This window comes from Solanum stenotomum, chromosome 8, assembly GCF_019186545.1.
Source record: "Solanum stenotomum isolate F172 chromosome 8, ASM1918654v1, whole genome shotgun sequence".
NCBI lineage: Eukaryota > Viridiplantae > Streptophyta > Magnoliopsida > Solanales > Solanaceae > Solanum > Solanum stenotomum.
In genome coordinates this window covers 22762394-22778783 of record NC_064289.1, presented here as the reverse complement: position 1 = coordinate 22778783, position 16390 = coordinate 22762394, and the positions used below count along the sequence as shown (strand labels likewise).

At 30.1% G+C, this 16390-nt stretch overlaps 1 protein-coding gene across 3 annotated transcripts in view; it reads right to left on the bottom strand.

Annotated features, from left to right (window-relative positions):
* Nucleotides 1-16390, bottom strand: part of LOC125874752 (protein HOTHEAD-like) — a 392923-nt gene continuing 376533 nt past the window's right edge. For all 3 annotated transcript variants that reach the window (XM_049555770.1, XM_049555771.1, XM_049555772.1), the window contains exons 2-6: nucleotides 5033-5152; nucleotides 2720-3361; nucleotides 1637-2034; nucleotides 293-810; nucleotides 1-218 (exon numbers count right to left, since the gene is read on the bottom strand). In XM_049555770.1, coding sequence (XP_049411727.1) covers nucleotides 167-218; nucleotides 293-810; nucleotides 1637-2034; nucleotides 2720-3361; nucleotides 5033-5117 — 1695 coding nt within the window. In that variant the 5' untranslated portion in view covers nucleotides 5118-5152 and the 3' untranslated portion in view covers nucleotides 1-166. The remainder of the gene's footprint in view (nucleotides 219-292; nucleotides 811-1636; nucleotides 2035-2719; nucleotides 3362-5032; nucleotides 5153-16390) is intronic.

Genomic DNA, 16390 nt, shown 5'->3' with positions numbered 1-16390 from the left:
TAAAAAAATATGATAAAAGATAAATATAACTTTGTTTCACGAGTACAGAAACAATTATGACCGTTCCCTTTTCTGTAGTTTTATTAAAGTTACCCAAATCCCATTAAAGAAAACACACTCACACAAAATTGATAAATCCAACATTTTATTCCCCAAATCACATCTTCTAGCTCCTAGCACCAACAAGCCTCTCTCTCAAAATCTTCAGCCCCATGTACCTACATTACATTTTAAACAAATCATAGTCAGCAACTATGCAATTACTTCAACATAAAATGTTTGTCAAACTTACCTTCCAAGCATCATGACAGTGGCTTGAGGATTAGTGCCAGGGGAGTCAATAAATGTAGATCCATCAATAACTCTCAATCCATCAACCCCAAGAACTTTATAATCTCTATCAACCACTTTCCCAACTTGACAACCTCCATGGTAATGCCATATGGTCACTACAGTGTCAATACAAAATTGTTCTAAAGAAGCAGAGGCACTCAAATGTCTTGGTCGCAAATTGAGTGGAAAAGTTAACATTGTATCGAATAAGGCTTGTGCTGTTGTAAAAGGGTATTTAAAATCGAATAAAGATGTTGATTCTATAACCTCTGCTATTGTTCTCATGCCTTGGACACATCTTTGTAGGTCTCTGGGATCTTTGAAGTAGTTGAAAGTTACTAGTGGATTATCATTTGGATCTTTGCTACTAAGTTGAAGAAAACCAGTTGAGAATGGTCCTGCAAGTTTTTCTAGGATGACACCGGCTTGTATTGGGGAGTTTAGAAAGCGTGGGTTGATCACAGATGGGTCCAGACTCTGCACCATATAAGAAAAAATGGAGAAACTACATAATCAGATATGTTTCACTATGAGACGTATTTTACCATTAATTAAGAGTTTTTTTTATCATTTATTGAGGAAGATACATCTAGATACATGTATTTTTGTTATCAGATACACTAAAATAAGAAGAGAGATAGAGCAGGATTTGTTAGGTATCATTGATACATGTGAATCACACTAGATACACACTAGATACATAGATGTATTTGTATGTATCTGAAGTAATTCACATGTATCCGACATTTCAAATACATAGGAGAGTGGTGAGCGAGATGGGAGGGAAACAGACGGAATTTGTCATGTATCCAAGATACATGTGAATTCATCTGGATACAGTGTATTTAGAACAAATTAAATCTAATTTTGACTCATGTATCTCGAGATACATGTATCTGAACGTATCTAAACGAATTTAGACACACCAAAATCTCATCAAATTTGTAATATTGCAATTAGAGTGTATCAAAATAATTAGCTCCTAAACTAGTGAAATTTTCTTGTAAGTTTCCCAAAAATTTACATTTACCTCTCAATCTTAGATAAACATTTTAACCCAAACAAAAGAAAAAAATTCATTCCTTTCCTTCTGTTTTTTTTTTCCATAGTCATATTCGTAAATGTATATCTCATTTAATCTGATTTTATCTGATATTCATAGCCTTTGATTTTAGGTGTGTATAAGTAGACACTTAAATTTGTATAAAATTAAACAAGTATGCACTCACATTTTATGTGACATAATACACATGAGACACGAATTGTCACGTGGAATGTCTAACATTTTGAAGAGTGGTCTAACCTGATTAGCTATCCTTGCAAAATCATTGGCCATTGTGCGCAACCAATCCAACTCCAAAGGCCCACTAGAAGCTTCAATGTAACTTTCAAACTCAGTAATACCAACCACTTGAATGAGGGAAACTTCAACGGGTTTAGGAGAAGGAATAATGACAGCATTCATTGGGTTATCAGACATACCCATACCAACCATGGGTTGATTCAATAACACAGAGATCCCATGGGCCTTTAGTTGTTCTGCTGGCCCAATACCACTCAACATCAACATTTGTGGGCTTCCTAATGCTCCAGCAGACAAGAGGACCTCATTCATGGGTCCTTCTTTCAAATAGGCCAAGTGACTATTACCTTTTGAATCTTGAAAACGAACTCCATTAGCTCTTGGCTTCCTTCTTCCAACTTCATGTACAATCACAAATGACAATGTTATTATTTGATGAATTTGATATTTTTAATCATGCTTCATATAACATGTTATTAGTAATACTCTCTCCATCCCATTTTATGGGGTGAAGTGTATAAATATCCATTTAGGTGCAAATATATCCCATAATTTTGTGATTTAGAATGAATATGTGTCTTTCGTTACAAAAAATAATGCATATATACCTCTATCGTCTAACAAATGGTGCTATATTACCCTTTTTGTTAACATATTTATATTTACTTAATTGAAAAAAAAAACTATAATACTGATTTTCTAACTTCAAAAATGTCACGTGAATTAAAAATTATCCTACCCCTTTTTTAATTGGGTTCGGTCTAGGTGGGTGAAAAATTGGATGATGTAATTTTTTTAAGCCATGTGACATTTTTGGAATTTATATAAAAGCTAAGTATGTTAATGAAAAATGTAAATATAAATTATTTGTCAGACAATAAGGATATATATATATCTACAACACGAGTATATATGCACCATTTTTTTTTTAACAATGGATATATGATCTTCTTTAAAAATCGCAAAGTTGAGGAGTGTTTTTGTCCATTTACCCTTTTTAATATGCCCAATTTGTAAAAAAAAAAAAAAAAAGAGTATTAAGTTTAAGAAAAACATAACAAAGGAAAATATTTAAGCAGTTACCTGCTGGTTTGAAGATGATTTGTTCGACAGTGGCATATAAAAGAAGACTAATTTTGGTAGGATCAGCATACTCCAACAAATCAGCAGCAGTATGTCTATGTCCTTGTGAATCAAATATACTTCCACCAATTTTCGTCCCATACAAATGTTCATACGTAAAACCATTATCCGGTTTCACTCCTACTTCCAACAAACCACTCTTCACCGCAGATTGCCACTGCTTTACTTGAGGCTCAAACGCCACTTTCTTTTCCACCCATTCATACGAATCATTCACTACCTTCTCATTCCATCCCACTTTCCTAACGTACTCCGCACTCGCCCTCGTAAAGAACCCCGCATTAATAGCTGAGCCACCACCTAAGACGCGGGCACGGTGGTTGAATACACCGTCCATGGAGATGAAAAGTTGCGAGGGCGAGGATGGAGAAGTGTTAGCTAAATTGCTGGAGAAACCATTGATGTTTGTGATATTGGGGTTTCCATAGGGCAAACCACCTCTTTCTAATAAGAGAACATTGAATGATTGTGAGAGAGTTGCTGCTAATGCACAACCACAAGTTCCTCCTCCTATTATGATGTAATCGAAGGAAATAACCTTTGGTGCTGACGTAGCATCTCTCGCAAATGTGGAATATGGGGCTGCATGCATATAAATTAAACAATTATTAATCTCCCAATTCTATGACACATTTTTTTATTTGATAAATATTTAAGTTTTACTATTTAAGTGGAATATGGGGCTGCATGCATGTAAAAACTTTTAGAATTTCTTCAACTTCGCTTCAGTCGAAACGGAGAAAGTAACTTTTTAGAGTTAACTTATCCCTTTTGTTTCAATTTATTTATCTAGTCTTGATTTGACATAAAGCTTAAGAAAGTAAATGAATTTTTTTAATCTTAGCTTGTGGTATTAAATCAAAGATACATAGAATGTCATAAAATATCCTTTTATCTTGTGATTTCAAACATGTCACGTGAAAATTTAAAATTAAAGAATTATCAAAAAAAGATAATACTTTTTTAAAAAAAGAGTAAGACAAATAAATTGAAATGAAGAAAATGCATATATAAATAATAAAACTAAAATGAATTGAGTTAGCTAATCCCTTGACTCGATAGAGAAGGTAGGAATGACAATGGGGTGGGGTGGGTTTAAGGTTGTGTGGAGCAGGTGGGATGTGGGTATATGTGATTTTATGTGGTTTTAACTTAATTTAAATTTTTTACATGTTATAAGAGTGAAAAAACATTATTTATTAAGATAATTTCTTTAAAATTACTAAAATATTCAAAATAGTTCAATAAAAATAATACAAATACATGTTTCTCAATTGACCTCTAAAAAATAAATTTTTAAGTCACTATCCTATTAAATTAATACAACTTCATGAAAAATAAATTTATTTTTATGAATTTTATTTTTAGTATCAAACTTAACAAGAAAAAGAAAATATTAAAAAAAAATTATGTTGGGCAAATTCATGTGGAGGTCTATATGGGGCGGGTTGAAAATAAATAAAATTATTATACGGGGCAGGACTAATTAAAAATTTTGCGAACTAAACTCAACCCACCCCGCCCCATTGCCATCCCTAAGAGAAGGAGAACAAAGAGTCGCTACTTGTTTGAAAGTTTCAAACTTTTAATTCTTTCTCCACCACAATAGTTCCATTTCAAGGTGAAGGGGCATGAACTTATATTACTCTCAACCTCATAAAAAGCCCGTTGAATACAGTGACATTCCTCATAAAAAAAATTCCGTCCAATTCATGACGAAGTCAGAATTTTTATTAAGAAAATTTAAATTATGAAAAAATTTAAAAGTGTTCAACATTTACTATATATACATCAAAAATAATTTAATCATATATAAATAATGTAATTTTCACTGAAAGAAGTTTGAATGACCCCTCCGGACCTACTTAGTTCCAACCCTCCATGTAATAGTGATTCTAATACACAAGATTGATCCGTTTGAAAGTTGATCCATGATGCATGACCTTTTTATTGATTTTGATGGTAATTTTTTTTTTTTAGCACCAATACATTTTAACTTGTTATAGTAGGTAAGTTGTCTTATTTATAAGTTACCAATTTTATTTTTATTAACAACTACTAATTGCAGTTATCTTTTAGTTGATCTGATCAATATAAAACTAAACTCATTTTTCTAGTACCCATCTAATTAGTATATATATATATTTTTTAAAAAAGAAATTGTAACTATGTACAAATATATCTTTAAGACAAAAGAAAATGGAGGCAAAGAGAATTATCATGGAAATTAGAGCATGAAGAGATCACAATTACCTTTCTCAGAGAAACAAGGAATGGAAAGAATGAGAATTCCAAAAAAATATGAAAATATAAAGGGGTTCCAACTTGAGCTAACCATATTCTATTTCTAGAATTATATTTGGACGTGTGATAATTAAGAAATGTTATATATAAAATAAAATAAAGAAATAACAAGTGGATTTTCTTATGAGACCATTGAGAGTAGTTATGAATTATGATTATATATAGAGGCAGAATATTTGAGATATGCTAAATCGGAATTGTTGTTCAACAAGTCAAAATACTAATTAATTATCATCATGTAAATAGATAAGAAAGTTGGTAGTTGAAGATGTGATGAAAATACGAAGCACTCACCTGCCCAAAAGAAACCTCATTAAATGCATCTTACTGCTAATTGACAGCTAGTTAATGAAAAACAAAAGCACAAAATATCATATTCCTTAGCACTATTGAATTTCATGCTTCTACTGCCTACTGCTAATTGACAGCTAGTTAATGCAAAAACGGTTGAAGTGTGTGATTATCTTATCTAAAAGCTTAAGTTATTAGAAAAATTATATTTTTATTAGTTAATTTTATCCTCAACACCCCTCACATACAATTCTGATTCTTTTTTTATGAGTTAGATAAAATTTCTTTTTTAATATTATTAATGGCGATGAGATTCAATTTCAGAATTGAACGTAAATAGAGGAAGCATGAACATTAATGAGAGAAGAAACTAAGAGAAAAGAAGTCTTTGTATTGAGATTGAAAAGTGGGTAAATACATGATCACTACGCTATATATACATGTATAATTCGTCTTTCACATTTTGTAACTAACAAATTGACAAGTTGTTATAACTACTATACACTAAAAGGACTAAACTACCCTTCCTACTTGTAGCTAACTTCAACAGTTCCTACCATCTTCTTGTATCTCAACAAGAATGACCATATTGAAATGTACTTTCTCTCATAGTCTTAAGTTTTTAATTCATCCACTTCAAAACTAATAGGGATAAAATGATAAACTTATTAAGTCAATTATTATTTTCTTAATAAATGTGTCAACTCAAAAGTAGACCAAGTAATTAGGGACAGAGGTAGTATGATCATTTCATTCAAAAATTTAAATTATTATTTTATTAATTAATTGTATTATCAACACTAATTTAAAAGTAGTATTTGATTTATCTTTCATCTTGCTACATGCCGGATGGAGAAAAAAAACAGTGGTACTTCCTCCATTTCAAAAAAGTGACATACTTTGATTTGACACGGAGTTTAACACAATAAAAAAAAAAATTTGAATCTTGTGGTCCTAAATTAAAGTTATGTCAAATATACAAATTTGCTCTTTAATCTTGTGGCCTTAAACATGCCACATAGAAAGAAGATCTCGTAATAAAATGGGAAATAGTGAATTTTTTAAATGAATTTATGAGATAATATTTAGCTAGAATTGTGGGTTTGTAATTTTTTAAAAGTAAATAATTATTTGTTATTCTAGTCATGATTAAGACCTTCATTAAGGTAATTAAATCTTAGCTTTTATGACATGTGGCTTCCATCCAAGTAGAAATTTGGAGAAATGGAGAGGTGCCTCATCCGATAAAATATTGATAGTGTCCTAAATATTTATTAAATAAGAAAATGTGTTAATTCTATTTTAGATGAATAAAAAAAATATATGTTATATAAATTGAAATAGAAGGATACAATATAATTTAACAGATAACTAATAGCTTAATTCGAGAATTGAGTTCAAATGCTTCAAGTAATATTTTTTTAAAAAAAATTAAATGAATTTTAGTTAAATATAGGACATTAATTGAACTTTTTGACCCTAAAAATAAATCAACTAATAAAAAATGTACTTAATTATACCTCATTACTAATTAGTGAATTCTCAAATTAGATATTTTGCTTACATTTCTGGTTACGACAAAGTATAGTTAAGTTACAATGAGATTCACAATTCAACTAAAGATATAAAATTATACTTGGGATAATGACACTTTTGGTTCTCAAATATAGATAAACAATTCTTATTTTTGTTATTGTTATCAGTGGCGAATCCAGAATTTTCAATAAGGTGATTCAAAATCTGAAGAGGTAAATACACGAACTAGTTGAAGGGGTTCGACATCTACTATATATACATAAAAAATAATTTTAACCTTATATAAATAGTAATATTTTACGCCGAAGGGGTTCATCCGAACCCCCTAACAATATGCTAGCTCCGTTCTTGGTTGTGATATATGATTAAGCGTATATAACCTTCAACTAATTCTAATATACACTTTTGATCTTTATATGCTTGTGAACTTTTAAGAATTTTATAAATTATTAACAGTTAAACTTTTTAGTTACCCATATATTATATTTAATTTGTAATATTACTTCATATTTCGATCGAGGATAATAAGTTCTAAGAAATAATCTAAATATAAGATATTTTTTTTATATTAAGTATTTAAAATTATACATATAGTTAAATAAAAGTTAAATATATTTAGACAAATATCATAAGGTTGTTCAAAATCAGAACTCATCAATAATAGATCACGTTATAAATTTATCATATTAACCATTAATTATTAACTCAATATTTAAAAAAAAAAGAAAATATTTTATTTCTGATTTACTTAATAATCAAACCTTTGGAATGAGTTTTATGTTTAAAATAAAATTCACATAATAAATAATCCAGCCAGCTAATTGAATATAACATGTAATGAGAGGCATACCATGTGCCTCATCTTGTACTCTTCAAACACAACCTCAAAAGTCCCAACATAACATTGGTCCTTCCTTTAGCTAAAATGTGTAAACTGGAGAAAGTTGTCCTGTCGAGTTCATAATAGACTTATTCATCCATACCGACAACGATGATTATAATGAAGTGATAAGTACATCTTCATATTTAAGTAGATGTCTCAAATTTGAACTCTGAATATATAATTATCTTTGTCATGAAATGTTTTATCCTTAATATATATGAAACTATCGACACAAATACATATTTAATCAGATCGTAATATGAATAGCGAATACCGAATAAGAAAAACTTCATTAACTGAGCAACACTTTGGACACAAAAGTGGTTCAACAATAAAGATGCATAACAACAATTGGTGTTGTGATATGTAAAGGAACAATTAAGGGAAAAAAAGGAGGGCACCACAAACTACTTTTTGAGTTTTTGTTTAAAGCATATCAACCACTCGCAATGTATTTAAAACAGGAAAAAGAATCCCATAATTTTGTCATTTAAAGCTAATATATCACTCGTTATGAAAATAATTCATATATTTCTTTCTATATTTCTATTCTATAGAAAGGTGAAGATGACCAAACGACCAAGGGCAATTCTGAAAAATTTGATATAATTGAAGGGCAAAATAGTAAATGCCTGACTATAAGCCTAGAAGCATCTTTCAATTTTCAATTTTCAATTTTTTTTTAAAAAAAATAATAATTTCACTCCATGATATTTTCAAGTTGGAGACTGAAAGTCTGAAACTGTCTCTTTCATTCTGGGAGCTTCCAGAGTTCTTTCATTGGAGGACACACATACTCTATAAACGTTCGTTTCATTTTCCAGGAGAAGAGAGAAGCACTATGCTAATTCTCCTTAAATAAATTTAAAGAATTTCTTGCAATTTAAGGTATGGTTTCTTCTCAATTTCCGCTCAAATCTTCTTCTCGAAATTTCTTAGTTGATGTTGTAGATTGGAATTTTGGGTTGAGAAAACCTGAAACTGGAATTTTGGGTTGAGGAGAAGTAGGATTTTCCTTGCTGTTTTCTTAGTTGTTATTGATGTTGTTTTGCTAGCAGATAAACACAGATAGCAGACAAACAAAGATTTCTTCCTAAGTTATTATAATCTCTTCAGATTTCAAGATACTCTTTCAATTCTCTTCATCTCCTCAGTTGAATGGTACATTTTCATGTGTTTTTTCTTTCAACCTTTTTCATGTTTGCAGAGAGACCATTGATTTACCCTTCTTTTTTTAATTTTCTTATATTCTAGATAGTATTTTCAGTTCATTCAACTTCTTGGTTGGGTGATCTACCAAAAAAGAAAACTTCTTAGTTGGGTGTTCATTGTTATTGAGACTTAGATAGAAAAAAAATTATATGTTGTTTGTTACTATTTTCATTCCATATTCTCTCCTGCAATACTTTTTATTAAATCAATCACATATTTTTAGAATTTTTTACTTTTTTCTCTGTTATACATGCCTATTATGTTAGATTTAATATATCGTTTCAACTGTTAACTTTACAGAATTTTCACTTCGTTGCGGTATTTGTTTGCTCCTATGTTTCACTTTTCTCTCAGTGGTGGTAAGTATTACTCAACTAATCTCTTATTTAAAATTATTACTATTATTTACCAGATAATTATTTTGTGTAAAATTATTTTGATTCCAAAGATGTCAAGTAATAGAAACCATAAAAATGTTCATGCTTTTGAAAAATCAAATGCGGATAAAAATGCTAGGAGACGCGAATTATACAGATTGATGCCACTTGAGGAAAAAGAGATTCTTCTGGCACGTCGTCGAGCAAAGAGAGCTGAAATGAGAAAACATAACTTATCTGAAAATTCAATGAATAATGATTTGGATACTACATCATCTTCTAATTCCACCATTGCTTATAATATAAAGCATAAAAATGTACATGCTTTTCAAAAATCAAATGTAGATAGAAATGCTAGGAGACGCGAATTATACAAATTGATGCCATCTAAGGAAAAAGAGATTCTTCTGGCACGTTGTCGAGCAAAGAGAGTTGAAATGAGAAAACATAACTTATCTGAAAGTTCAATGAATAATGATTTGGCTACTGCATCATCTTCTAATTCCACCATTGTTTCTGTTGTACAAAGTTCTAATCTTATTATGAGAGAACCCGTGTTGCTCCTATCAAAAATAGGTAGTACTATGCCATTAGAAATTAATTATATCAAATTGAAAGAAGTATCAAATCGTCAATTTTGTAAAGCCAAAAAATTTGAATATGAACCGCCTGCATTTTGTTGTAGCAATGGTTCTGTTCAATTAACTTCACATGAGATTCCAATAGAATTAAAGAACCTTTATCTGAAAAATACAGAGCTATCAAAACATTTTAGAACTTACATTAGAACGTACAATAATATTTTTGCTTTCACATCTCTTGGAGTAACTTATGACAAAGAATTAGCAAAAAAAAAATAATGGTATTTATACTTTTCGGGTTCAAGGTCAGATGTATCATTTCATCAATGACTTGATTCCTACCGATAAAAAAGGAAAAAATCTTCAGTAATATTTCTTTGATAGTGAAAATGAATTACAAAATTGAATGGCATGTTCAAATAAATTAAATGAGTATGTTGTGAGAACTTTGATGGAAATATTAAAAATTAATTCATACTCTATGTTTTTAAATCTTTAATAGATGTTCCACAACTATATGATTTTTATATTGCACATAAGTGTGATTCTGGCTTAGATCAGCGTATATATAACTTACCAACAGTATCAGAAGTTGCAGGAATATGGGTAGAACAAGATATTACTAATTCTACTCCACCACATATTCGAATATATACAAAAAGTGATAAAAGTCAATTGGAAAATTATTATTACGGTTGTTATGATCCATTGCGAAATCCATTGCTATTTCCATATGGTCAAGGTGGATGGCACTGTGGTATTAAGAAAATTAAATGTTCTTCAAGAACATCAACACAAATATATTGCAAACAAGAACAACTACCAAGTATAAAAAATATGTGTTTAATAGATGGACTGCTTAACATGGAAGCTAAGTTATGCTAAAAGAAAAGAATAAACGAGACACTATTTCTTGTCGTGAATATTATTGTTACAAACTTCAAATAAGAGAAGATGAAAATATAATCTTGCTTGCAGGAAGATTATTCCAACAATATGTAGTAGATGAATGGATAAAAATTGAAAGCCAACGATTAGACTTTGCTTCTTTTAATAAAGATTTAATTAGAACTGATGTGTTAGATGAAATTTTGGATGTTTTACGTAAGGGGGAAAGAAAAGCTTCACATATAGGAAAACAACGCATACTTCCACTTAGCTTTACTGGAGGTCCAAGAGATATGCGTAGACGGTATATGGATGCTATTGCATTAGTGCAACGTTTTGGAAAACCTGATATATTTTTTACTATAACATGTAATCCTTCTTGGCCCGAAATAGGAGAAAAACTTATATCGACTGATGAGGTACAAAATAGAACTGATCTGGTTAGTAGAGTGTTTAGAGCAAAAATAGAAGAATTGAAAAATGATATAATGAAAAGGCATATATTTGGTAAAGTTATAGCATTTATGTATACAATAGAATTTCAAAAACGAGGACTTCCCCATGCTCATTTTCTTATTATACTAAATGAGAATTACAAATTACTAACTCCACAAGCATATGATCGATTTGTATGTGTTGAAATACCAGATGAAAATATATATCCCTATTTATACTCACTTGTTACACAACACATGATGCATGGTCCTTGTGGTAAGTTGAATCCAACAAATTCTTGTATGAAAAAAAAAAAGATATTGTAAAAATAAGTATCCTAAAGAGTTTGTAGAACAAACAACTAAAGGAAAAAATTCATACCCAATTTATAGAAGACGAAATACAGGAAAAAGTGTGAAAATTAGAGGACGCTTTCTTGATAACTCGTGGATTGTTCCTTACAATCCATATTTACTTTGTAAATTCAACTGTCATATAAATGTAGAGATTTGTTTAGATATAAAAGTTGTTAAGTACATTTATAAATACATTTGCAAAGGACATGATAAAATAGCATTTCATATACAGACTAATGATGTAAACCTACAGATAGATGAAATAAAAGAATATCAATCTGCTAGGTGGATATCACCACCTGAAGCTGCATGGAGAATATTCGCTTTTCCTATTAGAGAAATGAGTCCAAGTGTATATCATCTACAACTACATCTTGATGGACAACAACTTGTTTCCTTCAAAAGTATCGACAACATTAGTAAAATTGCAAGTAATCCCATGATAAGAAAAACAATGTTGACTGAATTTTTTTTAATGAATAAATCAAACAAAAAAGCTATGGACCTAAATTTATTATATCGTGAATTTCCAGAACATTTTGTATGGTCAACAATAGATAAAATGTGGAAACGTCGTAAACGAGATCATGTTATTGGACGTGTAGTGACATGTCATCCAACCGAGGGAGAAAGATACTATCTTAGACTTCTTTTAATGAACGTAAGAGGGCCAAAATCATATGAAGATCTGCGAACTGTAAATGGAGTACAATATAGTTCATTTAGAGAAGCTACAGAAAAAAGAGAACTATTACTTTGTGTTAATAATTTGGTAGAATGCATGTCTGAAGCTGCAAGTTATCAAATGTCATCCAGTTTAAGACATTTATTTGCTATGTTATTGATTTATTGTAATCCAACAAATTCTAGAGAATTATGGGAAAGATTTGAAAGCCCAATGTCTGAAGATTTCAAAAAAAGTTCGAACATAAATGTAAGAGAAATACGTTATAAAGTATTAAATTGCATTAATGATGTTCTTCATTCAATGGGTCGTGACATTAATGAATTTGAACTAATTTCAGAATATATCAGACCTTCATCAATAACAAGAGAAGCTAAAGAAGTTCATTATGAAAGAAATATCATTGTTAGTGAGGAAGATTTATTATTAAAAAATAAATTAAACATTGAACAGAGAAAGGCTTACGATATTATTCTTGATAGAGTATTGTTAAATAAATTTGGGGCATTCTTTATTGATGGTCCTGGTGGAACTGGTAAAAGTTTTTTATATCGTGCTTTGTTAGCTACAGTAAGACACAAGGGGTTTATAGCTTTAGCAACTGCAAGTTTTGGTGTTGCAGCTTCAATTCTTCCCGGAGGTCGAACTGCTCATTCTCGATTTAAAATTCCTATTGATATCAATGAAAATTTTACTTGCAATATTAGTAAACAAAGTTCACTAGCATCTTTAATACGAGATGCACGATTAATTGTGTGGGGCAAAATTTCAATGGCAAAAAAGAAAATGGTTGAAGCATTTGACTTACTTTTAAGAGATCTAATGGAAACAAATACGTTATTTGGTGGTAAAATAGTTATTTTTAGTGGTGATTTCAGACAAACTCTTCCAGTTGTTCGTAGTGGAAAAAAAGAAGATTTTATTCGTGAAAGTTTATTGTGTTCTGAAATTTGGAATCAACTGGAAAAATTACAGTTATCGAAGAATATGCGTGCACCTAAAGATCCCGAATTTTGTGATTATTTAATGAGAATTGCGGATGGAAAACAAAAAACAAATGACCATGGAAAAATTCAAATTCCTCATTCTCTCATTATTCCTTTTACTTCTGAAAAAGAATCTCTAAATCTTCTTTTTAGAAATACTTATCCTGATTTATACACATGTTGTACAAAAACTTCGTTTATTACTTCTCGTGCTATTCTAACAACTAAAAATGATTTTGTTGATGAAATAAATGACATGTTGATCTCTCAATTTTCAAACACTGAAAAAGTGTATATTGCTATAGAGGAAACTATTGATCCAAACGATCAAAGTGAATATGAAGATTTCTTACACACTTTAAATCCTATTGGTTTACCTCCATACAAATTAACTTTGAAGAAAAATTGTCCGATTATGTTATTAAGAAATTTAAATCCTTGTGAAGGTTTATGCAATGGGACACGCTTAATATATATGTAATGATTTTAAACCTCATGTTATCAGTGCAACAATATCTAGCAGTGATTTTTAAAATACACATGTATTTATTCCATGAATACCACTCATGACTCCAGAAGATGAAACATTGCCTCTTCCTTTTAAGAGAACACAGTTTCCTGTACGATTATGTTTTGTCATGACTATATATAAAGTTCAAGGACAGACATTATATTTTGTTGGTATATATTTATGCGAACCTGTCTTCTCTCATGGTCAATTGTATGTTGCTTTATCAAGAGCCACAAGTTCTAACAGTGTAAAAGTATTAATTAGACCACCTATAATTGACGAAAATGATGATCATTCAACATATAATGTTGTCTATGATGAAATTATTGAAAAGGCTTTTTCTTGAACTTTGTGCTATAATTTGCAATGGTAAATCTCATTTACAACTTACATATACTATATATAAATTTTATTTATCTATATTATAATATTGCTTTCATTATACATTTGCCTTTAGTTTATCCTGTTATAATGTATTTTAATTGCAGATATTTCAACATGGCGGAAAGATATACCATCAATATGATCACTCCAACTACTAAAAATTGGACCTGTAAGGTCCAAGTGGTTGATAAAAGTCGACCAAGGGACAACAAAGATAAAACCACAAAATACCAAGTCTTAATTCTGCAAGATGAAGAGGTATTTATTTTTATTATTAATATATTATTGATTTTAAAGACCTAACTTTAATTGAGTTAACTAAATAATCCATCATTTTATATTTTTACTATAATAATATGAAAAATAATAAGATAACTTTTAAATTTTACACAACTAATCAAACTTTTTACAAATTCTTTTACAGGAGAATCAAGTTCAGGCCACTATTTTCAGTACTGATATAACATATTTTGAAAAAAATTTTGCTCCTTTCAAGACTTACTGATATCTGTTGCATTTGTGAAAGAACCACCTCTTGGATATGAAAATCCACTTAACAAATTCATTTGGACACTTGATAAAAACACTATTGTTGAACCAGTTGAAGAGGTTAAACCTCCAGAGGATCCATTACCACCACCAACCCGACTAGCTCTTGCCACATTTGACACTTTTGAGTATCAACCCAAAGAATTTGAATTTGGTATTTATAAATTTATTTTATTATTATTCACATAAATAAAATATAATTGTTAGTATATAAAATAGAATAGTTCTCACCATCTAATTATTCTTTCTTTATTTTTATTTAATGCAAGATGTACTTGCCATTGTCATTAATGGTAGTCCTTCAACAAAGACTGCAACTGGAAAACAAATTCAAGAGTTTATTGTCATGGACAAGCTGTTGTTTTATTTAAAAGATATATTTGGACTGGTTTTAGAGTCGCCATTTAATTTTTGAAGGGAAATTAAGAAAATCGATTTTTCCCAAAAGATTAAAACAGGAAATCAATTGAAAAAATATTTTAAGGGGGTTCAGGGTTCTTATTAGCATTTCGAGAAGGGTTTGAAAGCACCCAAAATGCCCGCTAATACGCGGTTATCCGACAATTAATTATTTGGCTAAAATAATTTAACTTGAATTGCAAAGTTGGACTATTTTTATAGTTAAGACTTTTTTAAAATAAAAAGGAAAAGAAAAATTATTGAGATATTATCTAAGTTAAACGCTTTGATAGATTATGTTTTAATATTATAGGAAGCGAGTATTTAATTAAATTTTAGAAAATTAGTTCAGAATGGCTATCTTTCGGGGAATTAAATTGTGGTGACCTTAAAACTAATAACACATACTGACAGATAACCAAATATGAAGTAATAAAGTATAGAGAGAAATTTGGGGCCCAAGTCTGGTTTTTTGTCCGCCTGGGCCAGTACTTGGGCCTAATCTCGTTTTGGGCCTTTGGCCCAATTCTTGCCACCTTCGTACCTGTCCTAAATTCTAACAAAATAATTATTAAATAAATGACGAAGGCTTAGGCCCAAAATTACAAAATACAAATTTGAATAAAGAGTGGGCCTTTTGGCCCAATCTTTTCAATTCTCCTCTGCTTTCACATTTTTTCAACTCCGGGACCTGCACGCGATTTTCAATGGTCGGTTGACTCGAAAAGAGGGAACTAGAGTCTTTATGGCTCTCCCGAAATGCAAAGGGGAGGCGAGATTCGTAATGAACTCGGGCAAATTTCACAGACAATGGACAAAGAGAACAAGAATTAGTAACCAACAATAATATTTCTGAACCAAGCACTAAATACTAACTGTATCAAAAGGAATACAACTTATCAATAGCAAACAACTAGCAATAATTTAACTAAACATGGCATACTATTCTAGACGCAATCCTTAGCTAAAGAAGAGTGAATACTTGATCAAACATATCATGCTAGACAGTCAGGCAAAGAAGGATTTGGGAAGCAAAGAAACTAAGCTGTTAAAATTAATTCCATGCTGATATATATATATATATTTTGAACACAAGAGAAAAGTCTTATCCAAGCTTAAGCTAACAGAGGAGTATAAAATGGTGAAATATGGAGCAATTATAAGCACAAATAAATAACAACAAAAAAATAAAAATAAAAAATAATAAAAAAAAAAAAATAAATAAAAAAATAAA